Source organism: Heptranchias perlo, chromosome 12 (assembly GCF_035084215.1).
Source record: "Heptranchias perlo isolate sHepPer1 chromosome 12, sHepPer1.hap1, whole genome shotgun sequence".
Lineage (NCBI taxonomy): Eukaryota > Metazoa > Chordata > Chondrichthyes > Hexanchiformes > Hexanchidae > Heptranchias > Heptranchias perlo.
In genome coordinates this window covers 18,150,237-18,177,528 of record NC_090336.1, presented here as the reverse complement: position 1 = coordinate 18,177,528, position 27,292 = coordinate 18,150,237, and the positions used below count along the sequence as shown (strand labels likewise).

At 45.6% G+C, this 27,292-nt stretch overlaps 1 protein-coding gene across 4 annotated transcripts in view; it reads right to left on the bottom strand.

Moving 5' to 3' along the window:
* The window catches only part of mrpl23 (mitochondrial ribosomal protein L23), a 34,258-nt gene extending 7,433 nt beyond the window's left edge, over positions 1–26,825 (bottom strand). Inside the window, exons 1-4 of one of the 4 annotated variants that reach the window (XM_067993475.1) lie at positions 26,742–26,825; positions 12,554–12,676; positions 11,674–11,756; positions 10,061–10,134 (exon numbers count right to left, since the gene is read on the bottom strand). In XM_067993475.1, coding sequence (XP_067849576.1) covers positions 10,061–10,134; positions 11,674–11,756; positions 12,554–12,676; positions 26,742–26,758 — 297 coding nt within the window. In that variant the 5' untranslated portion in view covers positions 26,759–26,825. The other 3 variants (XM_067993476.1, XM_067993474.1, XM_067993473.1) reach the window with 3 other exon arrangements.
* Positions 26,826–27,292: the final 467 nt, after the last annotated feature.

Genomic DNA, 27,292 nt, shown 5'->3' with positions numbered 1-27,292 from the left:
AAACAGATGAAACGGTCATTATCTCATTGTGGTTTGTGGGACCTTCCTGTGCGGAAATTGGCTGCTATATTTCCTCCATTACAACAGTGACTACACTTCAAAAGTAGTTAATTGGTTGTAAAGCACTTTGGGACATCCCAAGGTTGTGAAAGGCACTATATAAATGGAAGTGTCTTTTTATGCAGTGTTTTGTTTCTATAATCAGAGTCCCATAAATAACGTGGCATTAGGTATATTCCAACTGAGCAGTTTGTGTGCTTAAGATGGCACTTAATATCACAGAAGCGATCCTAAAGTAGTCAGCAGTGTGCTGCTGCACTGCCTCAATCAGAAGAATGGGAGACCACAGAAGAATGGGAGTAGGCCAGTGAGAGACTAAGGCTGTGGGAAAAGGAGGACAAAGGGAAGCAAGAGGTAGAAACTGTGGAATGAATGATGTCAGACAGAAGAGTGAGATAAAAATGTACCCAAGAGGAATAGAGCACACACAAAGGAGGAGGAAAAAAAGAGAAAAGTGAAAGACAATGAAAGGATTATTTTTTATTTTTTGGGATTAGGATTAATTTTATTTTAATTTAATGTACTATGCACTATTGGGAGTATATTGTCTGCTGCTCCTTTTCCTCTAATATCAACACTTCAACAATCAGAAACCAAAGGAGGGCTTGACCATTGTAACCAGCAGCGCTTAAAGGTTGATAAAGGAGTCACAGAAGAATAATAAACCACTGCAAAAACACTATTGCTTTCCAGTCACACATGTAGCCTAGCATGGAAAATGACATACAGAAGTGTGCTGTGGTCTGTAATGCAGTGTTCTCATTATCGCATAAGCCCACAGGAGCAGGTGTCAGTGAAAACCATGCAACATTCTCTGGGCCTCCTTTTATGCATTCTATACATTTACACTTGCTCTCCCTGAAGATGGGTTTCCAATTACGTTTCAGAGACACTATGCAAAAACCAGAGAGATAGGACACTGGTTCCAATGACATTTACTGAAAACATGCTCTGTTATCATAAACAATCACGACAGTGAAAGGACCTACGAGTGGATTTAGTCAGTTCACAACCTTACTACAATTTTAAACCAATTCACAGCTGCCATGTTTCAAGCAGACTACAAAAAACTGCTCTGTGCTTCTCTTTGCAAGGAAGACATTTTATCATAACAAGGAATTCTCTTTGAAAAAAACAGATCAATACTGTTGCCCAGATTCCACTTGATAAATTAATCCAAACCAAGTACTAAAGCCTTTCTTTTATTTTAATCATTAAGTTTCTACTTGAATATTTTCAAAAAGGCTTATCAAACTCAAAAATCGAGAACTTTCACAATCTAAAGTACTAAGCCCAACATTTATTGCAATAACAGTAGGTAGCTCTGAGGGTTGACAGCCTCTCTCTGGCAATAGGAAAACTGCTTTCCCCCCTACCTTTACAACATAGCTATCTGAGTTGGTTGACTTAGTAACTCCTAAGCAAAGTTACGATTGAGATCAAAACTTACATCTCAAGTCCTTAGTGTATGCTCTGCTAATACCCTACATTAAAACGAAGCCAGAGAAGAATTAGGTAAGAGTGCATCTTAAAAGGATAGATTTGATGGTGTACCAGGTTTCCTTTGTGCTTTGGTTCCAGCTCAGCTGAAGACAATGCAATTGCTAATTAAGTACTGCGGTGTGGGTTTAGAACGATTATGCTGCGATTATTCTCTTTAAACGAACAAACTTTCAAAAGGAAAATAATTCCAGTGATTAGAATGTGATGCGTCAGTCAGCCCAGTGGGGCAAAGGTTTGGAGAGAGCACTGAAAAATAGTTTGTGGAGGTGGCACGTTATGCATCCCATTCACATGGAGCTTGTATCATTTCTGTTTCGTTGATCTACCACAATGAGTTGGAAGGATAGAATGTAAAACTTATGTTTGCACTGCATTTGTCACACATTTGAATAAGAACCTTTCTTTCACACCCTGTTCAGTGAGACCCACTGAAAATTCCAAGTACATAACTGGATTAGAAACAATTATTCACACAAGAACAGATAGTCAGCTTCCAGACAAAGTATAGAAACAACTAGAGACTGGCAAGTTCGACATCAATGTTTTTATAAAAGTGCATTTTGTTTGCTTTAAAACTTATTAATTTAAGGATGTCAAACTAATGAGGTTACACCTTTATATCTGGGTTGGGGGGGGGGGGGGGGGGGGGAGAGGAGGAGGACAGAAACTAGTTACTAAAAGGGTTTCTTGGCAAAAGTAGAGATAGTTCCTTGGCACAGCTATTATCCAGCAACACAGATAGATGGGCCCTGTTCTTTAATACCTCACCCAAAGAAACACAGCAGGATCCTAATGCTGACGCACAGTGTTAAGACTGACCTCAAAGTTTCTTCAGTCAGACTTAAACTCCCTGAGACGAAATGCCAGCCGTTTGCCCACCTCACAAAGACAACTACACACAAACGAGGTGAGGAAGAAACTCCCAGGCATATTCCCAAAGGTCACAGACATCAAAATAGAACTCCAACCCAACAACCACAGGGCTCACCACCATTTGCACTGAGCAATAATCAACAGGTTCAAGTGATGCCACTCCCAATGGAACAGACGTACACACTGAAGGTGGAGCTTACATGAATCTCATTCAGAGGTAACAGCACTAATAGCAGATACCTGTAAAATTATTTATTTCACCAGCTGCAATGGGTATTGACAGGGTACAGTGATTTAAGGTAGGATTACCCACTACAGTATATGGAAAGATGATGTGCTGCCATCTACTGTAGTGACAGAAATGGTCTGCTTTATGAAAAGCAGGAAACAGGAGTTGCTCAAGACAACACTGCCATCTAGAGGATAATGGTTTTTTGATTACAATCACATCGGCAATTCAATTGGCTGTTACCAAAATATTTAATTATAAAAAATTCATCTGAAAATATATGTACACTGAAAGCACACTGATATTTTCAGGCGTGTCCTTTTTTTCTTCTTGTAAATGAATAAAAATTGATTTGAAAATTAACTACAATAAGAAACCTTCCACTTTAGGAACATAAGTGGACATCAAACCTGACATGTAAAACATCAATGTCATAAAATGTGGTACAAATAATCCGTGAACCATTACTATAACCCTTCATTGCCTTTCTTATTAACAGCAGGAAAGAACAGCAATGATAAGAACAAGCAAAAAAATTAGTCTGTTTTAATGCGGGCCGTGGGGATATGAATCTGGAGAGCCTGGCATTTTATAACGTGGGTAAGATAAATCTGTACCACCAGATTTGGAGAGGGATGTGGAGGGTCCTTGGAGAACAAGATTACGAAGTGGAGATTTGATGCGGGAGGAAGACCTCCTTCTGTGTACTTGTCCAGGACCCAACTTGTCTCTGGGGTCATGAGGAGGCTATGAGGGATGCAGGGCCTATCCTGGAATGGAGCAGAGCACCTATCTTTTCCTCCTTCTTCACAAGATCCATCACAAGCAGAACTTTCCCTTCAGACTCCAATTCCATTCTGAGGATAACTAGCCCAGTCACCATGAGCAGTATTAAGCAACCAATTAATTATGGTACAAAACTTGTGCACTCAAATCCTACTCACAAAGAATAGACCATCTCAATGAATGGAGTTACAACAGTTCAGCTCTTTCACTGAAATAACACTCCAGGCCCCAGTGTTACCATCGTGGAACAGAGCAGCAACAGCTGGTACTGCCACAATTCCAGTCAGAACTCACGTAAATGTGAATAAGAGAAATTTATGGGGAATTTTAATGTGCAACTAAGTACATACCATTTTGAGTACTTAAGAGTGAAAAAAGACATTTAAAAACTGTCAAAGTGGTTACACGTGTAGAAAAATGGGTTCCTGTCTTGTTTTCCAAAGGCCCCAGAAGAAACCAGAACAAAAGTGATAACATGAGTGTCTTAAAATGGATGCTAAAGCCTCCCACATGGAAAAATTGTCCAAAGAATTCCATCAGTACACCATTTCTCATAAGTGCACTCTCGCCTCAGAGTCAGAAGGTTCAAGCCCTGAGACTTGAGCACATGATCTAGGCTGACTCTCCAGGGGCAGTACCACGGGAGCATTGAGTGATCGGAGGCACTGTATTTTGGATGAGACATTAAACCGAGGCCCCGTCTGCCTGATCAGGTGGATGCAAAAGATCCCATGGCACTATTCGAAGAGCAGGGGAGTTATTCTGGTCAACTTCTTTCCATCAACTAATACTATCAAAAACAGATTAACTGGTCATTCATTTTATTGCTATTTGTGCGACTTTCCTGTGTACATTACAACAGTGATCACATGTCAAATATAATTCATTGGTTATAAAGCGCTTGGGACATCCTGAGCACGTGAAAGATGCTGTATAAATGTACGTCTTTCTTTTGTTTACACATACCAACACTCAGGTTCTCGTATGATTCATAACAATGCCTTTTGTAGGAATACATATTCCAGGCTGGAGAAGATCTTATTCATTTTAACATGGGTCAAAACAGACTTCAGGGATATTTTGTTCAGATTTCTGTATAGCCTAACAAATTATAATATTCAGCTGCAACACATATGTATTGAAATGCTGTAAGTATTTTGACTATAGTGTTTTCATAAGACAATGTCCTTTTTGGACCTATTAAAATGAATGGGGGCCTGCCTCCCAAACCAGAACATGTCTTATGAGGAACAACGCGACATCACAAAAAAGGTCAGCACTTGTGGTTATATCCACTTTCTTCTCCACTGGGATACAAACTGCAGATGACTACAATATAACATATTATGCCAAAATGGTACTTAATAGCGAAATGCAATCCAACTACAGGGGATCAGTGACGACCAAAGTTCTGACTAGAATTTGTAAAAAAAATCAAGAAGGGAAACAAATAATATTGTTACACATGTTTCAGGAAAGTCATTACACACATCCCTATTTCGGTAGACAATCGGCATAGTGAAGGCCATACACTGGATGTACTGGTACCTTGGATTTGCTGGGGCGCCTATCCAAACATTAGGGGCAGAGCGTGCATTAAGAATAGAGGCACTTTGGTTGATCACATCTCCTGAGGCACAGTTAGGTTGAGGAGGCGGGAGGTTGAGGGTGCTGCCTCTAACAGGTCACTGTCCCATAGCAGGCTTTGGGAAATGTACTAAAGTTGAATAATACCCTCCTCCCATACTAAACTGCATCCTTCTCCTGGGAGCTGGTCAGGGTGTTCAAGGGATGGGTTTACACGGCGTCTTAGGATATGGAATGGAACAGGGTAAGCAACAGAATGAAAGACTTTACGTGTCAGCTTAGCTCAGTGGGAATACTCTTGCCTCTGAGTTAGCTCATGGGTTCAAGTCCCACTCCAGGGGCTTGAACACATAATCTAGTATTGAGGGAATGTTGCATTGTCAGAGATATCATCTTTCAGATGAGATGTTAAACCAAGGCCCAATTTTGCCCATTCAGGTGGACATAAAAGATCCATGGAACTATTTGAAGAGTAGGGCAGTTCTTTCCATGTCTTGGCCAACATTTATGCCTCAATCAACATCAAAATTGATTAACTGGTCATTTATCTCACTGCTGTGTGCAGGACCTCACTAAGCACAAATTGACTGCCATGTTTCCTTATATAACAGTGACTACTCTTCAAAATAATTAATTGTCTGTGAAGCACTTTGGGATATTCTGAGGGCGTGAGAGGCACTGTATGAAAATTAAGTGCTTTCTTTTTCTCATGGTCATCTGCTCATATGGACTACATTTTATGCCGAGATAACAACAGTGCCTGAACTTCAATGCAGTTTATTGTATGCAGAGCGCTTTGCAACATCCAGACACATTGGGCCCGATGTTAGCAAGGCTGCGGGTTCTCGGCGGGGGGGCTATCGCGCTCGGCGTGGGTAACGCGCCCAGTGAAATTAGTCAGCTTCCCGCGCGACTGTAGCATCCAATCCACTAATTGGATCCACTTACCTGCTCCTCCGGGTTCCCCGCTGCTGATCTGCGCGTCGGGCGGGCTGCGCATGCGCAGTAAGATCTGTCAGCTGGAGGAGCTCTATTTAAAGGGGCAGTCCTCCACTGACAGATGCTGCAACAAATAGAAAAAATCACAGCATGGAGCAGCCCAGTGGAAAGGCTGCTCCCAGTTTAATGATGCCTCACTCCAGTTATCAATACATGGGGTGAAGAGGAGGGGGAGGACAGAGATCTTCCTCCCGGCGGGCGGGAGGAAGCGGCCTGCCTCTGCCACCAGGAAGGCCTGGCTCGAGGTGGCAGAGGAGGTCACCAGCGCAACCAACATATCACCCACCTGCATACAGTGCAGGAGGTGCTCCAATGACCTCAGTAGGTCAGCCAAAGTGAGTACACGTACTCTTTCCCCTACACTCCATCTGCAACATCACCGCCCCCACCCCACATCTCCTTCAGCACTGCCAACACTACTCTGTCACATCACCCCTCATCCCCACTCAAACCTCATCCCCATCTTACCTGCACCTACTCACCTCGCCAGTACTCATCCCGCCTCTACCACTCAACCCAATCCTCATACAATCTCATGGCTCTATCTCATACTCACCCTCTCGTGCATCTCTTTCACGATCAGCCTCACTCAACCTGCCACTACCTGGGCTGCAGCCACATGGCATGCATCACATATGTGCAGTAGGCAGCGCAAGGCAAACGTGTCGTGAGCATGAAGGGGATGCACAAGGGTGTTTGAGGGTTTGTCATGGGTGTTACTTATATTGAATTTTCGACCAACTCACATGTCTTCGCGAATCTTGTCTGGTTTGTGCAATAATGCCCTCTCCTGAGGATCACTATGAGGACCCACAACTGATGCCACCCATTGTGTCACTGTAGAGTGGGTGTAGGTGTATTTGCAGGGCTCTTTTGCGCAGACGACTGAGAGACATCGGCGATGTCCCTGGTTGCACCCTGGAAGGATGCGGAGGAGAAGTTGTTGAGGGCAGTGGTGACTTTGACAGCGACAGGTAAGATGATGGTGCTCGGGCCAGCCAGGAGCAGCTCGGCATGAAAGAGGCTGCAGATGTCCACGACTACATGTCGAGTGACTCTGAGCCTCCGTGTGCACTGCTGCTCAGAGAGGTCCAGGAGGCTGAGCCTCGGTCTGCGGACCCTGTGGCGAGGGTAGTGCCCTCCCTCCTGCTGTACAGGTGGATGTGTCACAGCACTCTGTTGTGGAGCTCCACGTGTCAGAGGTGGACGGCATGGATGGCGAGGCTGGTGATGCTGTTCGCCCTCCGAGGAGGTCATGACTGCAGCTACGGCAGCCCCCGTCCGCAAGATGTACATCTGAGGGGGTCCGCAAGGTAGGTACATGTCTCCGGACCCCGGGGTAAGTGTGCAGGTTGGTGACTTTGACTGTCAGGAGGAGGGTGGTGGAGGCCAAACTTTGTCCCAAGCGACAAGCGTGGCCTCCTGCAAATGTCAAATGGACCTTTGCAGCTGCCACAGGCTGACAGCTGCAACACGTCCATTTGAACTGGGAGTGTTTCCCCCAGTGTGGGAAACAGTCCCAGTTTGCTCTAAAATCCCACCCCTCCTCACATAATCCTTTAATCAGGTCAGTTAATGACCTGAACAGGCAAAATAAATACCTTCAAGTGGAACCTCGCTGGCTTTAATTGCCTGCGGGATTCCCACCAGCGGGGGCTGCGCGTGCACGCCGGCGCGTCAGCGGGGAACCCGGAAGTGCGCAGGTTTGAGGCGGGCTCCGGTCCAGCTCCGGGATTCCCCGATTTTCGGGGCCCCCCCCGCCAGGAACGCACCCGCTGGCGGGTGCTAAAATGCTGCCCATTATAAGGTGCCATAAAAATGCAAGTTCTTTCTTTTTATTTTTCCCCCTACTGTGTAAACTTCTGATCATGCAGTTCCGTAGGTTGCCCCTATCACCATTCCACAGCCAGGAGAACAGGCAAGTGATCACTGGGGTCAACTTACCCTCTGATTTTCCTTCTCTGAGAATAATCTAGGTGACTAAATCAGGAAGTCTGCGGACAGGAGTTACGAGAAACCTAACACGAACCAATGCTTCGCCGTGCTTACTTATTTCTTAAAAAATCTTTTCCCTCGCTTTCCCATTTTATTGCCATTTAGCGGTCTCTGAAACAGCTCCGCTCCATAATTTGTCAGCTTGTAAATAAGTGAAAGAGCTCAACACTTACTGACCTGACACTGTTCTCCAACTATCTCATCGTGTAGTTTAAATTTTAAAAAAAATGTTTAAATTGCTGAAATAAAAATAACGTTTCCTGTTTATCTCGAACAAGCTGCTCCGAGGAAGCCTTAACCCTCCCCTCCCCCAGCCACTCATTTACATCATCGGCCAGACATTTTTACCAGGCCCTGTGTCCAGAAAAACAGCTTTCAGCACTGCTCACCACATTCTTTGGACATTTACTCTCTTAGTTATTCAACTGCATTTGAAATACAGAATTTGCAAACCACCAACCCACCCCCCCCCCCCCACAGAACCTCTTTTCATAACAAGTTCAACTCTTTAGCTGTGCTTGTACAGAGAGGACAATGATCTTCCAGGACATGGGAGAAATACAACCTTTTTTTAAAATCTTCATTAATAAAGAAGCTGCCACTGATTTAATGACTCAGTGGGTAAATGCATCTTTAGGTGTTGCATTCAGCTAGATGAGCCAGTGGTCGCATATTTTGTTGGAGTAAATCAGTCATCTCAGCACAAAAGTAGGCCATTCAGGCCACTATGCCAGCTTTTTAAAGAGCTATCCAATTAGTCCCACTCCCCTGTTCTTTCCCCATAGCCCTGAAAATGTTTCCTTTTCAAGTATTTATCCAATTCCTTTTTGAAAGTTACTGCTTCTACCACCCTTTCAGGCAGTGCATGCCAGATCATCATAACTCATTCTCTCATCTCTCCCTGGTTCTTTTGCCAATTATCTTAAATCTGTGTCCTCTGGTTATCAACCCTGCTGCCATTGGAACAGTTTCTCCCTAACTACACTTTCCCTCATAGCCAGAGTGACACTAAGGATCTACAATTGGCTTCTGTATCCTGAAGTTAGGGAAGGAAAAACAAAATATCAATCAGAGCTCGCTCTTATAATCGCTATCCAGCACAGGAAGTGAAGCACAAAATATCCACCATCTTCTGCGAACATCTTGGAATGAATTAAAATGGGCCGATATTCTACAGCATTGCACTTCTTTGGAGTATAATCCGGTAACCAGCTTTTCTGGGACATATTTTGGCAGATCCACCCACTACTATAGAATAAGAGAAGGTGTCTGACTTTCTAAGCTTCAAAAGACTGGACTTTTGCACCAAACCTAGTGTCTTATTCACTTTCAACTGTGATTACTGCCAGGGGCAGGTTTGTCATCAAAACTAGATTGGGATCTGCTAGTGTTATTCTTTGCTGTTGGCCATGATTGACATTAACCGACTATTCATAATGGATGCGATTTAAGCACGTCCATGCTAAGAGGAGTGTCTCATTTCCAACAGGAGCTGGGAAGGTCCAAATCCACGAACATCGGCAAGCAAGGTTATGTACCAGGTGCTGTTAAGCATTTTTAATCAGAAGTAGCCTAAAATGTACATATTCCGTGCACCTCCCCACATTTCCATTGCAAATTCCACCTCCACAACACTGGGCCCAGCCTTAGATAATAAAGCTAAAAATGTAGGCCTCTTCCCATGATGCTACATAAGTAAGTGAAATGTTCAGTTAAAATGGAAAACATGTCACAGTTGGTATGGGAAAGTTTTTTTTAAACCATTTATATGTATTTTATAAAGGGACAAACAGGAAAGAATTCCAGATAATAACAGCCAAACCTATTTGCTTCTAAAGGAGGAATGTACAAAATGTTTCTTCATTATTAAGTAACAAAGCTGCCCCTTCATGTAGAGTGAAAATTTAATCTGTACATAGGCAATTAAGAAGGGTATCATAACATAGGTTAAAAGGCGAAGAGGAGCCAATCGTGGCAGTACTTGAGAGCTGTAGCAAATAAGATGGAAAGAAGGTGGCCTGCACTTACCAGCTGAACATAGGCGACTTTATAATCAGGCCTCTTCACCCTCTGATTCTTATGATTTCTCTTCTTGTTAGTACCTAAGAAACAGTTTTGAGTGAGACCATGAGCAATATATAATCGGAGGTTGTGTCCCAGTACAGTAACTCCGAACAGAAGTTCCTGGAATTATACGGTATGTTTTCTAACATGTTGATCAGATCAACTGCAGCTTTGTCCCTGCCACACTAAACATCCTGCTCTCGTCAGGTTTCTGATCACAGTAATTCATCACTGTGGTGCTCAGCCACCTGCTCTTCCAGACAGGCTTCCCAGCTTTCAAAATTTAGCTTGTTAAATTTAGCTTGCTTTGTGATGCCAAACACTCGATCACCCATCACAATCTAGTTTGTCTTACCTCTCTTTTATTCCTTGGACCTCTGCTCTCACTAACAGGCCTCTTAGGCCCTCTGACCTCCTTTCCTTATATTACCCAAACTCCACAATATTCCTTTACATCCTTCCTGACACCCTCAAGTCCACTGCAGTCCAAGCAAGGTGCTTTCTCTTCAGTCTTACTTTTGTTCCAATGCCAAACCCTCCACTACTCTTGTTTCTCTTTCGCGCTTCCCCCTCCCCACAAACTGTCTGCCCAGTCACCATAATTAGCCATTAGGCACTAAAATGCAGACTGAACTGCGCTGTGTGTCCCTCAAACAGTGCTACTCTACACTTGAAAACCCGAACAGAATTCCACAGGGAGTCAAGCTAACCACTGAGAGGCACCCTTCACTAGAAAAACCTTAAGTAGCCTTTAGACAAAATAACATTAAAATATTTTTCAAATACCTTCAATGATATTTGTTCAAATTGAACGCCCAGTATCACATAGTACAGGAGGCCATTCAGCCCATTATGCCTGCGCAGGCTCTTTGAAAGAGTTATCCAATTAGTCCCACTCCACTGCTCTTTCTTCTCATCTCCCCTGTGGTTCTTTTGCCAATTGTTTATGCCATACAATGTGCAGAAATTACCATCCTTCTATCCTCAACATTCAAACTACTGCAGAGTATTCTTATTACTGTCTTAAGGGGAAAAATACAGAGCTCCTTCAACAGCTCAGTTAGAAAATTCACTGCTCAGTGTGAAACCAAACTATATAGAGCATGAAGGTCCCAGATTCAATCTCTGACCCTTGCTGCGTTAGCTGATCTTAGCAGCAAACAAGCTAAAACTGACCTCATTACCCTGGCAAAGGAAGGGGATTAAAAAACAGAAAGGATTCTCGCTCCTGATCCCTATCCAGTGACTCTGACTGAAAAAGCATTTGAGGAACCACGAAGAAGAATAGATTGGGCCTAGCTGTAATGTCCCTTCCCTGCCCCCCACCCCCGCACCAAACACAGTTAAACAGTCTGTCCGCACTAGCTGTCTAGACTAACTCATGAAAAAGTCACCTGGGCAAAGTACTAGAGGCTGGCTGGTTGGTTGCCTGCCATGGAATTGTACGCCAGCAAGAAAGACAAAGAAACAAGAAACCTGACAAAAGGTGTTCACTCATCAAGAAATGGCATGACTTGTGGCCAACGTTAAAGCAGGGTTCAGAGCTGTGCTTTTAACCAGCATCGGCAGTTACTTACAGTATTGTATTCTGGTCCTCACTGCGGCCACTGGGACATTGTAGATACCCTGTAGGTAATTTTGCACATCAAATTTTGTCATTCTGTAAAACAGGTTAGAAATGTAAGAGATACAACAATATTAAAATGTTACTGTGCGAAAAAAGAAAAGGTCAAATGCCTCAGCACACCTAGGAGTCAGAGTCTAACCATTACGCAACTTCAAAATAGATCCTAAGCATTTAACAGCTTTGACTAGCAGCAGCCAGCTAGGTATTATATTTGGCAAGCTATTGGTTGACTGACAGCAAACTGCTGGTGTGTCATAGAATGATGTCGAAAAGCTTACACCCAAGATCTTCCACAGTGGCTCCCAGTATCAGATCCCATAAACTAAAGCTTAGAGACTCCTACTTTTAATACAGAAAGGTCTACAATACTTACACAGCTCACTCAGGGCCTCTTGTGGCAGAAACCCAGTACTGTCGAGTAATAATGGGAGAATATTAAAGAATATCTGAAGACCTGTATATTTTAACCATCAGGTCCTGGATCAGAACGTATACTTTTTGCACAGGTCTCTCAGGATCTTCCCCAAACATTCAGGTGGAATCAGAACACACTGTTCCAGCAATCGTCCTCACAATAAATCAAAACAACAGCCATCCTGGACCAGTGTTACATCCCTTTGCAGCCAGCTCAGTTCAGCATTGCTGGAGGTCTAGGACTAGTTCATTCACCCACCTACCCTCTCAATATAGGAGTTGTAAGGCCCAGGAACCAGAGTCAATATTGAGGGTTTTAAACCAGGAAAAAGAGCATCAGGCCTGATTGATTTCACTCAAGATTCTTAATAGCCCTCAGTTTTCCCCAGTGTTTAGTTCTACCCTCTGCTACTTACTCCATGGGAATCCTGAACTGGACTGTATTCTCCGGCTGCTCTTTTCCAGGCCTCACTAGGGTCATAAAAAAGTTGGTTCGGAATATCCTAAGCTGAGGGTTTCCAAGTTGATATAGCGGATACCTGTAAGAAAATAAAAAGATGACATTTTTTTTGAAAAATATACACTGAACAATGTTGCTTTGGGTTTATATTATATTGAAAATCTTGAGTATGCGTGCACTTGTTCAAAAATTTATCTTCCTGTTGTCATATTTATGTGACATTTCTAAATTAATATTTAACATTGACATTCCCTATTTAACTTTCCAACAAGACATTAAACCGAGGACCCATCCACCCTCTCACCAAGGGAATTCTCCCGGTGTCCGAGCCAACACCGCAAACACAAATTATCTGGTCATTTGCTTTATCGCTGTTTGTGGGGCCTTGCTGTGCACAAATCATCTGCCTCGTTTTCCTATTTTACAACAGCGACTACATTTCCAGAATACTTCAGAGTATGAAGCTTTTCAGGACGCCCCAAGGACGTGAAGCACACTTTATATATACCCATTTGTTCACTCTTTTATAACTGAATTGTCCTACTATGTAAGCAGAAGCCTGTAATGGTGTAATTGCAGCATGTGGTCATGAGGGGGCATTGTGGAGCGAGTTACAATTTCTGAAAACGAGCCCCCTGACGCAGTCCACCATTTTATTTTTTCCTATTTCCCAATTCAGGTAAGTTAATCACTTCAAAATTTTAAATTCAACATTCTGCTTAATTTTGTGTACAATCTCTTCCCTCCTCCTGACATTTTATCCCCTCTTCTCTTCCAGGCCCGGCTGTTTTCTCCCCCTTCCGTGACAATTCTGCTCCCTCCCTTTCCTCTCTTTTTAAAATTGATCCTCCCAGGACCCCGCTCAAGTTCGCACCCCAGAGGTTTTCCACCACTGGGCTCCAGGGTGCCACTGCCACAGTAGGCCTGAGCCATCAGCCACTGTGCGCCCGAGTCTGCAGCTTGGCAGCTCCTGCAAGTCAATCTTCTGCTACTCAGCTCTACCCCACCCCCCCCACCCCGCCACTGTCACTCACTCCATTCCACTAGCCTTCACCTCCCAATTGGTGTATTATATTGGTACCACAATGCTAAATAATCCTAGTGACTCCACCTGTCACTTTGTCTTGGCCTAGTTCTGTCAAACTCCTTCCTTCCTGCTGCTAATTTCCCAGCCTTGACCTCGGCCCAACCCCCACCTTTACCCTGATTCTGCTCCCTCCTGCTGCAACCAATTGCTCCACCTCACTCCTGCTCATTATCATTTATATACCCTACCATTACAAATTTTCTGGGAAATGGAGGTGAAGAAAAGAGTTTGCAGGGTGAGCAGGACCAGTGATAGGAGGGGGACGGCGAGCTTGATGCACAGGAGTGCAACTGGTTTAGAGGGCACACTATAGGTTTCTGAAAGGAGAGCAGCAGCAGGTGACAAGAAGATAGGCTGACAGCTGGTCACAAAATGGCAAGGTACCAGAGAGGCAATACAAAGTAAGGTAAAGTGAAGTGTGCACAATTTCAGATGTTACTGCAAATACAAAGATCAAAATTAAACAATGGGAGCGAATGCATAGTTCGAACAAGAGTAGCCAGTGAGAATGGTAATGTTGTGGGCACATGATGGGTGTAACAGGATCAAAACGAATGGTGTGAATGGGAAGTGCTGAAGGAGGGCAGCGCTGGGCACTACAAGCCGCATTTACCCCATGTCCCCTACCAGGAAATTCAGCAGCCCTCTGCGGTTTCCTTCCCCACCACACCATGCCATCCAACACCTTGCAGCCAAATTGAAAAACAAAAACAAAAGGGAGATGCAGAAGACCACAGAGAAGCAGAATATAATTTAAAAATTGAGACAGAGAGATATACTACACAAAGATTAGCAGTAAGAGACACTGCATTTCCTCTGACATGCTGTGATCAAGGCCACAGGAGATCCACCAGTTACATATTTGTAACAATGCACTTATAGAAAAGGGGAGAAAACACATTCATACATTCAGGCTGCATTTACCTTATAAGTCTACGGTCAAAGTAAAGAAGTGTCAGTTTTGCCCTGATACTGAACTTATGTAATGTAAAGCGGGTGTCAAGGCTGAACTGGCTCTGCAGCAAATCGGAGTGAGACTCCCTCTACGCCCTTCCCAGCAAGATTTTGGCCTTGCCTCTCCTCTTCACAACAACCACCACCACCAGCACCCCCCCCCCCCAACCCCAGGAAGATTTTGGCCTAGAGCAGATGCATCAGCCACCCCACTTACTGAGCAAGATTTCAACCCCTCCTTCCCCCTGACTGTACTTCCGATTCCAACCTAAGCACTAGCTGTCGATTCCTTCCCACCCCACCCCCCTGCCTGCAGTTCCCCCTAACAGTTTACCTCTACCCTGCTTCATTATCTCTTCGACAGTAACTCCCCCTGCAAATGCATTATCCAACTACAGCACAACCTCCTCCTCCCTCCTAATGGCTGTATTTCCTCTGCCATGATGGCTGGTTGTTCTATGCCTCAATCTCTTACCCCCATTGACTCGAATTCCCCTTCCTCACCAGTCCCTTCCTCACCCCCTCCCCAGTGTACTCTTCCACCCCTCCCTCTCCTATCTGCTTCCTTCTCCCCCCATTCCTCCCTCCCTCAAACCGGTTCCATTATCCCACCCCCACCCACTAACCCTGCCCGGTCTGAAAATTTAAATTAGTCTTGACTATCCATGTCACAGGACATCAACTAGTGTTTTACTAAAATCCTAACTACAGCGTAGTGCAGTGATGGCCAACCTTTTGCAAAGGAGTGCCACATTGTGAAACTAGAATGTGCAGGCATGCCACTTGCAATATTGTTATGAATAATACAATTTTTTTAAACTTGGCAATCTTAGCTGAATAAAACAAATAATAGTAATAATTCCAACAATTGTTATAGGGCCAACATAGGCCTACAAATTAAACATGGCAATCTTACATACATAATGCAGCTTCTGAACCTGCTTGCTCCTGAAGATACTGTCGATGTTTGGATTCAACCGACCCGACTGACACAGAAAGGCAGAGCGCGCCACTCACAACCCTTTCCCCAGGAGCCCATGTCTCCAGCGGCCGCTCCCGTGGCATGCCACTCTCCGGAGCGAGGCGTGCCACATATGGCATGCGGTCCTGGGGATGGCCATCACTGGTGTAGCCTACTGGTACCTCAATGTTAAATAATCCAAGTAACAACACAGGCTTGTTTAACCACCGTGCATAGTGCCAGTATATTTCCTACATATTAGGAGCCATTTTTCATTCACTTTATTTTGCAATTAATATGCATTAAATTCAAATCTATGGACCATCTGAGTAGAACCAAGGAACTTTGGCTTTTCTGATCTATTCAGGGGGCAGCTGCAGGACTCCAATTTTTGAATGACTGATTAAGTCAGTCAATTTCTGGGAGATGCAAGGTGGACTGTTTAAATTAGGAAACACTTTGAAAACATATTTTGGGTCAGGACTATCATCCTTATTCTAACGTACAGTATAACATATACAGATTAGGGCATTCCACCAATCACTTATAGGAAAAGCACAGAATTTGCATAGTTAAGAGCAGGGGAGCTCTCCCCGGTGTCCTGGCCAATATTTATCCCTCAACCAAATCACTAAAACAGATTATCTTGTCATTATCTCATTGCTGTTTGTGGGACCTTGCCATGCACAAATTGGCTGCTGTGTTTCCTACATGACAACAGTGACTACACTTCAGAAGTACTTCACTGGCTGTAAAATGGTTTGGGACATCCCGAGGTCATGAAAGGCACTATATAAATGCAAGACTTTCTTTTTTGGGACAGGAGTGATTCTACCTTCCTGGAGTTTAGCACACTATTGTGGCCTTTGTCAACGGTACTGCTTAAATTTTAAGGTGTTAAACAGTGCAGTTTAAAGCCAGTATCACCGCACTTCAGTTTGAATCAAGAAGTACAGAGCACAGGTAAACTAATGAAGGAAGCAATGACCCATCTTTCTCTTTCCAGATGCAGTGTATTTCCAACATTTGCTCTGTTTATTTTAGATTTAGAATTATACAGCACAGGAGGCCATTTGGCCCATCGTGCCTGTGTCGGCTCTTTGAAAGAGCTACCCAATTATTCCTACTCCCTTGCTCTTTCCCTATAGACCTGCAAATGTTTTCCTTTTCAAGTATATATCCAATTCCCTTTTGAAAGTTACTACTGAATCTGCATCCACCGCCCTTTCAGGCAGTGCATTCCAGATCAGAACATTTGTAGTTTATTTTAATCTTTATTGACAGTTGTGCAGAATGCAACTACCTATCTACTGACTCAAGAGGAGCGCAAAATCAGATATCCCATGAAAAGAGAGCATTAGCCCAATTCCAGTTATAGGACATGTTGAGGCCAGTTGGGTTCAGTTCACACAGTTTAATTCAGAACAGTTGGCAGAAGGCGAGCTTTGGTTGGCAATATTCCACTTATAGCAATGGCTTCTCACCATCTGGACACCTTTAAAAAAAAGTCAAACCTTTGCTTAATCATTAATTTCAGCATCCATTTTTCACCTAAAAGAGGAACATTGGGGGAGAAAGACAGAATAGCTAGAAAATTTACTGAGGGCATTAAATTAACTTGCATTGACAAAATATCTACTGTTATTGAAGAGGTACAACCAGTGAAATTGTTGGGCAAGCTCTTCATGGATTCTTGTGCAGGCTAATCTTAATTCAGTTAGTTCTGAATTATGGGATAACAAATTTTTGTACAAAAAAGACTTCAAATGATCAGTAATCTATACACAATACACTGATGCAAAAAAGTTATAATCTTTAAAGCTAAAAACTCACAAAAAGCACACCATGAAAGTTCAAATTTATGGCTCCTCCAGGTACAGAAATGGTTCTAAATCTCTGCAAAAATGTCAGCGCTCCTTTAATCCAATTCCTTCATACCGTCAGCTTCCACAATCAAGACAGTTCATGAAGTCACGACAGGGAGTTCGAGGCAGAGAACTACATTTATCCCCCCACCCACATATGATGTATGTCCTGCACCCAGTCTACATCTGTCACACTTTGTAACAAGATAAAAATTATTCTAAAAAAAAAGTGGCATTTCATCCTGGATTCTCCTGACTTAAGGAACTGCCATTTTTCAACTACACATCCCTTGCTGACACAGGCATGGGGTCAACTAGCATATATATGTTGACATCAGCCAACAACAAGTGTGACCTGAACCCAACTAGCATCAACATGTCCTCTAACTAGAATAGGGTTAGTGATCTCTTTTTATGGGAAATCTGATCTGCGCTTACCTCTCTACACTTCCTTCAACCCACACGACCACCTCTGCACTGTCAGACCACAAGTCTGTCATCAAGTCTTGGATCAGCCAGAAGTTCCTCCAATTTAACATCGAGATAGCAAAGCCATTCTTTTCATCCCCCAGCAAATATTCTGCTCTTTACCACTGCTGCCACCTCCACTCCTTGGCTGCTCATTCAAGCTGAAATAGATGGTGCACAACCTTAGTGTCCTTGTTAATCTAGAGCTGAGCTTCAAACCCCATATCCTATCCATCACCAAGACCGCATACCACTGCCTTCCCAACATCACCCCCACCTCATCGACCAATACCCTTATCCACACTTTTATCACCTCTGAACTCAATTTTTCTAACACCCTTTTCACAAGCTTCCGGACTCCACTCTCCATAAACTTGTAAAGAGCTAAGCTGCCAGCACCCTTATCCAAACTAATTCCCACTCACACGTGACCAGCATCCTTGCTGACCTACACTGGCTCCCTGCCCCTCCATAGCATCCAACAACTATGTTGCCTTTAACGTAGAAAAACGTCCCAAGACGCTGTACAAAAACGTAATCAAACAAAAATGGACATCGAGCTAAAGGAGGAGATAATCGATGTGGCAACTAAAAGCTTGGTTAAAGAGGTGGGTTTTAAGGAGTGTCTTAAGGAGAGGGCAGTGGAGAGGCATCGACTAAATTTGAGCATAGGGCCTAGACGGCTGAAGGCATGTCTGCCAATGTTTGGGGCGAAGGGAGTAGAGGATGCACAAGAGGCCAAAATCAGAGGAATGGAGAATTCTCGGAGGGTTCTAGTGCTGGAGGAGGTTACAGATATAGGGAGGGGCGATTGAAGGGATTTGTGCATGAGGATGAAAATTTTAAATTTGAGGCTTTAGCGGACCAATGTGGATCAGCAAGCACAGGGATAATGGGTGAGCAGGACTTAGTGGAGGTTAGGATAGGGGCAGCAGAGTTTTGGATGAGCTGAACTTTACAAAGCGTGGAGGATGAACAGCTGGCCAGGAATGCATTGGACAAGGCCAAGTCTGGAGGTTACAAATCCATAGATGAGGGTTTCAGATGTAGGTGGGCTGATACAGGGCAGAGACAGACAATGTTATAGAGGTGGAAGTAGGCAGTCTTTGTGATGAAGAGGATACTGGTTCAGCAGTTCAGCTCGGGGTCAAATAGGACATTGAGATTGCGAACAGTCTGGTTCGGCCTGAAACAGTTGCCAGCGTGAGGGATGGAATCGGTGGTAAGGAGTTTGTGGCAGAGGCCGAAGATAACGGCTTCAGTCTTCCTAATCTTTAACTGGAGGAAAATGCGACTCATCAAAGACTGGATGTTGGACAAGCAGTCTGACAACATGGAGGCAGTGGAGGGGTCGAGAGGGGTGGTGGAGAGATCGAGCTGGGTGTGGTCAGCGTACACATGGAGCCTGGCCCCCATGTCTTCGGATGACGTCACCAAGGGGCAGCATGTAGATGAGGAAGAGGAGGCCAAGGATAGGCCCAATTTAAAATCCTGGTCTTCAGTATTTGATAAAGCTCCATAAAGATTCAGCGTAACATTTGTGAATGGATAGAAAGTTGCCTAAAGGGCAGAAAACAATGGGTACTTGTTACAGGAGTTATGTCCAGTTGAAGGAAGGAAGTACCGAGTGGATTCAGAAACTTACTACAAATTGGTCAAATTTGCAAATGATACCAAACTCGGATAGGCAGTGGAATCAAAGAAAGCCACCCAGAAATGACAGAATGAGTTGGACAAAATATGTGAGTGGGCAGAACAATAGCAAATGAAATTTAATGCAAATAAGTGTAAGGTAATACAAATAGGAAGGAAAATCAGCACCATATACACTCCATGAATGTTGCTGAAATAACTACGGATGAAGTTGAAAGAGACCTAGGAGTCTAGTAGACTTGATGCTCAACATGTCCAACCAATACAAAGCAGCAAACACAGCTAACAAAATGTTAAAGTACATAGCCCAACCAGTAGAACATGTTAGAGGTCATGATCAAACTGTACAGTGCTCTGGTCACACCCCACTTTGAGCAATGCATCTCGTTCTGGTTGCCACGAAAACAAAGGTGACATTCAAGTGCAGAGAAAAGCATAACGCTGTTCCTTATTGATAATGGTCCAAGTTAAGAGGGGAGGCTGGAGAAACCTGTAAAGAGGGCAGATTAACTCACCGGTCTAAGGGGCCTGTGTTCACAGGTCTGAGCCAAATATGGGGCCCCCGTTGAAACAAGTTTGAGTTTTAATGGATCAGGGAGGGCAAGTGGGGGTTGTGCAATATAAACTAGAGGGCACAACTCTAAAAGGGGTACAGGAACAGAGAGATCTGGGGGTTTATGTGCACAAATTGTTGAAGGTGGCAGGGCAGGTTGAGAAAGCGGTTAAAAAAGCATACGGGATCTTGGGCTTTATAAATGGAGGCACAGAGTACAAAAGTATGGAAGTCATGATGAACCTTTATAAAACACTGGTTCGGCCACAACTGGAGTATTGTGTCCAGTTCTGGGGCACCGCACTTTAGGAAAGTTGTGAAGGCCTTAGAAAGGGTGCAGAACAGATTTACTAGAATGATTCCAGCGATGAGGGACTTTAGTTACGTGGATAGACTAGAGAAGCTGGGGTTGTTCTCATTGGAACAGAGATGGTTGCAAGGAGATTTGATAGAAATATTCAAAATCATGAAGGGTCCAGGCACAGTAAATAGAGAGAAACTGTTTGGAAGGGTCAAGAACCAGAGGACGTAGATTTAAGGTGATTGGCAAAAGAACCAAAGGTGACATGAGGAAAAACTTTTTTAGACAGCAAGTGGTTAGGATGTGGAATGCACTGCCCGAGGGGGTGATGGAGGCAGATTCAATCATGGCCTTCAAAAGGGAACTGTTTAAGTACTTGAAAGGAAAAAATTTGCAGGGCTGGGGGATAGGACGGGGGGAGTGGGACGAGCTGGATTACTCTTGCATAGAGCTGGCGCGGACTCGATGGGCCGAATGGCCTCCTTCCATGCTGTAACTTTTCTATGATTTTATGAAGGAACAATTAAGTGCAGCAATAGGGAGGGGCGACTGTAGGGTCTTTCTGGGTGGATGAATTAAGATAGGCCAAATGGTCTCCCTCATCTGCAATTATCTCGTGATTTACAAATTCAGCCTCACCCCACCTTTACCTCTGTAACCTCCTCCAGCCATCTCATTCTGGCCTTCAATAAATCCCTTTCCCTCCCTCCACCACACCATTGCAATCTCAGCTCCAGATTCTACCTCCCTAAAACTATCTGCCTCTCTAATTCTCTCCCCAATCTTTAAAGGCCTTAAAATTTCTCATTAAATAATCAAAGCTCAGCTCCTACATTTCTAATTTCACGTTATATTCCACAACACTTCACTGTCATAAATTATGGGATTGTACACACTTGTCCAGAAGTATCTCTGACCCGGAATCAGAAAATAAATAACAGCAGAGCACAAAGAACCTAGCTAGCAGGCACTAACCATTCCCAGCCCAGGTGACCATAAGACCATAACACCATAAGAGATAGGAGCAGGAGTAGGCCATTCAGCCCCTCGAGCCTGCTCCGCCATTAAATCAGATCGTGGCTGATCTGTTTTTACCTCAACTCCACTTTCCCGTCCTTTCCCCATATCCTTTGACTCCCTTGCTGATCAAAAATTTGTCTAACTCAGCCTTTAATTTATTCAATGACTCAGCCTCCACAGCTTTTTGGGGTAAAGAATTCCAAAGATTCACGACCCTCTGGGAAAAGAAATTCCTCCTCATTTCCATCTTAAACAGGCGACCCCTTATTCTGAGACTATGCCCCCTAGTTTTAGATTCCCCCATGAGGGGTAACATCCTCTCAGCATCTACCCTATCGAGTCTCCTCAGAATCTTGTACGTTTCAATAAGATCTCCTCTCATTCTTCTAAACTCCTATGAGTATAGACCCAACCTGTTCAATCTTTCCTCATAAGACAACCCTTCCATACCCGCAATCAACCTAGTGAACTTTCTCTGAACTGCCTCCAATGCATGTATGTCCTTCCTTAAATAAGGGCACCAAAACTGTATGCAGTACTCCAGGTGTGGTCTCACCAGCACCCTGCACAGTTGTAGCATGACTTCCCTGCTTTTATACTCCATCCCCGTAGAAATAAAGGTCAATATTCCGTTTGCCTTCAGGATTACCTGCTGCACCTGTATGTTGACTTTTTGTGTTTCATGTACGAGGACACCCAGATCCCTCTGAACCGCAGCATTTTGTAGTATTTCTCCATTTAAATAATATTTTGCTTTTTTATTTTTCCTCCCAAAGCAGATGACTTCACATTTTCCCACATTAAATTCCATCTGCCAAATTTTTGCCCATTTGTTTAACCTGTCAATATCCCTTTGCAGACACTTTGTGTCCTCATCGCAACTTGCTTTTCCACTTATCTTTGTATCATCAGCAAATCTGGCCACAAGACACTCTGTTCCTTCATCCAAGTCATTGATATATATTGTAAATAGATGAGGCCCCGGCACTGAGCCCTGCGGCACCCCACTAGTTACAGATTGCCATTTTGAAAATGACCCTTTTATCCCGACTCTTTGTTTTCTGTTAGTTAGCCAATCCTCTATCCATGCCAGATATTACCCCCAACACCATGAGCTCTTATCTTGTGCAGTAATCTTTTATGTGGCACCTTATTGAATGCCTTTTGGAAATCCAAATATACTGCATCCATTGGTTCCCCTTTATCCACCCTGCCCGTTACTTCCTCAAAGAACTCTAATAAATTTGTCAGACATGATTTCCCCTTCATAAAACCATGTTGACTCTCCTTGATTGTATTATTGAGTCTCCAAATGTCCTGCTACTACTTCCCTAATAATGGATTCTAGCATTTTCCCAATGACAGATGTTAGGCTAACTGATCTATAGTTACCTGTGTTCTGTCTCACTCCCTTCTTGAATAGGGGTGTTACGTTTGCGGTTTTCCAATCCGCTGGGACCTTTCCAGAATCTAGTGAATTCTGGAAAATTACAACCAATGCATCCACTATCTCTGTAGCCACTTCCCTTAAGACCCTCGAATGCAAGCCATCAGGTCCAGGGGACTTGTCAGCCTTTAGACCCATTAGTTTACCTAGTACTTTTTCTCTAGTGATAGTGATTGTTTTTAGTTCCTCCCTCCCCTTTGCCCCTTGATTTTCTACTATTATTGGTATGTTATTAGTGTCTTCTATTGTGAAGACAGATACAAAATATCTGTTCAATTCCTCTGCCATTTCCTTGTTTTCCATTATTATTTCCCCAGTCTCATCCTCTAAGGGACCAATGTTTACTTTAGCTACCCTCTTCCTTTTTATATACTTGTAGAAGTTTTTACTGTCAGTTTTTATATTTCTTGCTCGTTTATTCTCATAATTTATTTTCTCCCTCTTTATTATTCTTTTAGACAACCTTTGCTGGTTTTTAAAGTTTTCCCAATCTTCAAGCTTACCAGTAATCTTTGCCATGCTGTATGCTTTTTCTTTTAACCTGATGCCATCCTTGACTTCCTTAGTTAGCCATGGTTGGTTCACCCTTTTTGTGGAGTCTTTCCTCCTCACAGAGATATATTTTTGTTACGAGTCATAAAATATCTTTTTAAATGTTTGCCACTGCTTATCCACCATCATACCATCTAATCTGTTTACCCAGTCCACTTTAGCCAATTCCGCCCTCAGTCCTTTATAATTGCCCTTATTTATGTTTAATACAGTAGTTTCAGACCCAAGATCCTCGCTCTCAAACTGGATGTGAAATTCGATCATGTTATGATCGCATATTGCATGATCCATATTGCATCCAAGCTAGTCCAATGCACCGACTCCATGTGTGAATGGCAAACTACCTGGTAATAACATGACAGGAAGCAATATCTTTGGGGTGAACAAATCAGCCAGTCTTTTTGAGGGGGGGGTGGAAATTCAACGACCTGAAAACATTCAGGACAACAACTTGCATTTATAAAGCGCCTTTAACAGCGTAAAACGTCCCAAGGCGCAATACAGGAATGTAATCAGGCAGAAATTGACATGGAGCCAAAGGAGACATTAGGACTGGTGACCAAAAGCTTGGTCAACTAAGTAAGAAAGAGAGGTAGAGAGGCCGAGAGGTTTGCAGGGGGGGGGGGGGGGGGGGGGAGAATTGCAGAGCTTAAGGCCTTTATGGCTGAAGACTCGACCACCAATGGTGGGGCAAAGGAAGTGGGGGATGCACAAGAGGCCAGAATTGGAGGAACGCACAGTTTTGGATGAGCTTAGGTTTATTGAGAGTGGCAGGAAAGCATTGGAATAGTCGAGTCTGGAGGTAGCAAAAGCATGGATGAGAGCTTTTGCAGTAGATGGGCTAAGGCAGGATAGAGACGAGCGATATTATGGAGGTGGAAATAGGCAGTCTTTGAGATGAAGAGGATATGGGGTCCGAAGCTCAGCTCGGGGTCAAATAGGACAGCGAGGTTGGTTGCAAACAGCCTGGTTAAGCCTGAGACAGCGGCCAGGGAGGGGGATGGAATCAGTGGCTCGGGAACACGGTTTGTGGTGGAGGCTGAAGACAATGCCTTAATTCTTCCCAATGTTTAATTGGAGGAAATTTCGGCTCATCCAGTTATGGATGTCAGTCAAGCAGTTTGACAACACAGCGACAGTGGTCGAGAGAGGTGGTGGTGAGGTAGAGCTGGGTGCCGTCAGCGTACACATGGAACCTGAGGTCGTGTTTTTGGATGGTGTCGCCGAGGGGTATCATGTAGCTGAGAAACAGGAGGGGCTGAGGATAGATCCTTGGGGGACTCCAGCGTTAACAGTGCGGGAAGAGTAGCCGAAGAATCTCTAGCTACAACCGGATAGATGAGTAGAACCAGGCGAGCGCAGTCCCACTCAGCTGGACAACGGAGGAGAATGGTGTGGTCAACCATGTCAAGGGCTGCAGACTGGTCAAGAAGGATAGTTTACCATGGTCAGTCACATAGGATGTCATTTGGGACTTTGATTAGGGCTGTTTCAGTGCTGTGGCAAGGGCAGAAACCTGATTGGAGAGGTTCAAACATGGAATTGCGAGAAAGACAAGCAGAGATTTTGGAGGCGACAATACTTTCAGGGACTTTGGAGAGATAAGGGAGGTTGGAGCTCGGTCGGTAGTTTGCAAGGTCAGAGGGGTCAAGTCAGATTTTTGAGGAGGGGGTGATGACGGCAGATTTGGGAGGGAGACAGTACCTGAGGAGAGGGAACCGTTTACAATGTCAGCTAACATGGGGGCCAGTAACAGAAGTTGGGTGGTCAGCAGTTTAGTGGGAATAGGGTTCAGGAAGCAGAAGGTGGGTCTTACGGACAAGATGAGCTCAGAGACGGCATGAGGGGGAAGATAGGAGAGAAACTAGAGAAAGATGCGAGTTCAGGGCTAGGGGAAGGACAATCATTATCTTTTTCAATTAGCTGAAAAATATACACTTGTGGGGTGATGGCGAGGGTGGGGGGTGGGGGGTGGGGGTGGGGGGTGGGGGTGGGGGTGGGGGCGAGGGTGAGGGTGGGGGCGAGGGTGGGGGTGGGGGCGAGGGTGGGGGTGGGGGCGAGGGTGGGGGGTGGGGGCGAGGGTGGGGGGTGGGGGCGAGGGTGGGGGGTGGGGGCGAGGGCGGGGATGAGGGGCGGGGGGGGCGAGGATGAGGGGTGGGGGCGGGGGGGGCGAGGATGAGGGGTGGGGGCGGGGGGGGCGAGGATGAGGGGTGGGGGCGGGGGGGGCGAGGATGAGGGGGGGGGGCGAGGATGAGGGGTGGGGGCAGGGGGGGGCGAGGATGAGGGGTGGGGGCGGGGGGGGCGAGGATGAGGGGTGGGGGCGGGGGCGAGGATGAGGGGTGGGGGCGGGGGGGGGCGAGGATGAGGGGTGGGGGCGGGGGGGGCGAGGATGAGGGGTGGGGGCGGGGGGGGCGAGGATGAGGGGTGGGGGCGGGGGGGGCGAGGATGAGGGGTGGGGGCGGGGGGGGCGAGGATGAGGGGTGGGGGCGGGGGGGGCGAGGATGAGGGGTGGGGGCGGGGGGGGCGAGGATGAGGGGTGGGGGCGGGGGGGGCGAGGATGAGGGGTGGGGGCGGGGGGGGCGAGGATGAGGGGTGGGGGCGGGGGGGGCGAGGATGAGGAGTGGGGGCGGGGGGGGGGGGGGGCGAGGATGAGGGGTGGGGGCGGGGGGGGGCGAGGATGAGGGGTGGGGGCGGGGGGGGGCGAGGATGAGGGGTGGGGGCGGGGCGAGGATGAGGGGTGGGGGCGGGGGCGGGGCGAGGATGAGGGGTGGGGGCGGGGGGGGGCGATGGTGAGGGGGGGGGGGCGATGGTGAGGGGGGGGGGGGGCGATGGTGAGGGGGGGGGGGGGGCGATGGTGAGGGGGGGGGGGGGGGGGGGAGACTTTGCCCCCCCGCCCTCCTATTCTAACTGTTTGTGGCCTTGAGCTGACCAGGGTCTGGAGTGAGATTTATGAGCTGAAGCCCGTAGAGCGATGACCGCCCCCCGACAGCGAGGCCGGCCGTGCTCCCCTCTCCCCCCCTTCCCCGGGGGGGGGGGGCTGTCACACGGGGAAATGGCGGCCCCGCCACTTACCGCAAAACCGGACACCGATTACAAGCGGCGGCGGCGGCGGCGGACCCGCCTGCGGGGCCTCACTGACCGTGGGTTGAAAAGAGCGACCAGTGTCGGGGCCTGGGAAACACTGAGCGCCGGTAAAGAAGAGGAGGAGGAGGACCCGGCCGCATCCCCGGCCCCGCGTTCACCACCAGCCCGCCCTTCACGGCTCTCGGAGTCGCTCACTCACATCACTCTCCGCGCCATCTCTCTCTCCGCAGAGCCCGAGCCGCCCTGAACCCCGCACAAAGTCACTCACAGCGGCCCCTGCCGGCACCAGGCTGCATAACAACCACAACCTTTGACCTCACCAAACAAAAACCAAATGCTCCAAGGCATTTTGTCCATTCCTATATTTTTTTTAAATTCAAAAGCCACTTGGTAAAGTTGCTGAACGGTTTTTTTTTACCCGGTATTTTCAGGAGAGTAGGAGGCCAATCTTCCTGAATTGTAAACAATTTTGCAACACCAAGTTATAGTCCAGCAATTTTATTTTAAATTCACAAGCTTTCGGAGGCTTCCTCCTTCCTCAGGTGAGAACGTTGTTGGAAATGAAATCCTCGAAATGAAGTCGCATTTATAATTCACAGAACAATGCTTGGTGAGTACAGACAGTTTTTTCAACTGCCCGTCGCCAAGGCAATCAGTGTGCAGACAGACAGGTGTTACCTACAGATCCCCCGAATATACAAACCACCAAAAAAAAACAGAGATAGAGAGGTAGAAACATAGAAAAGACAG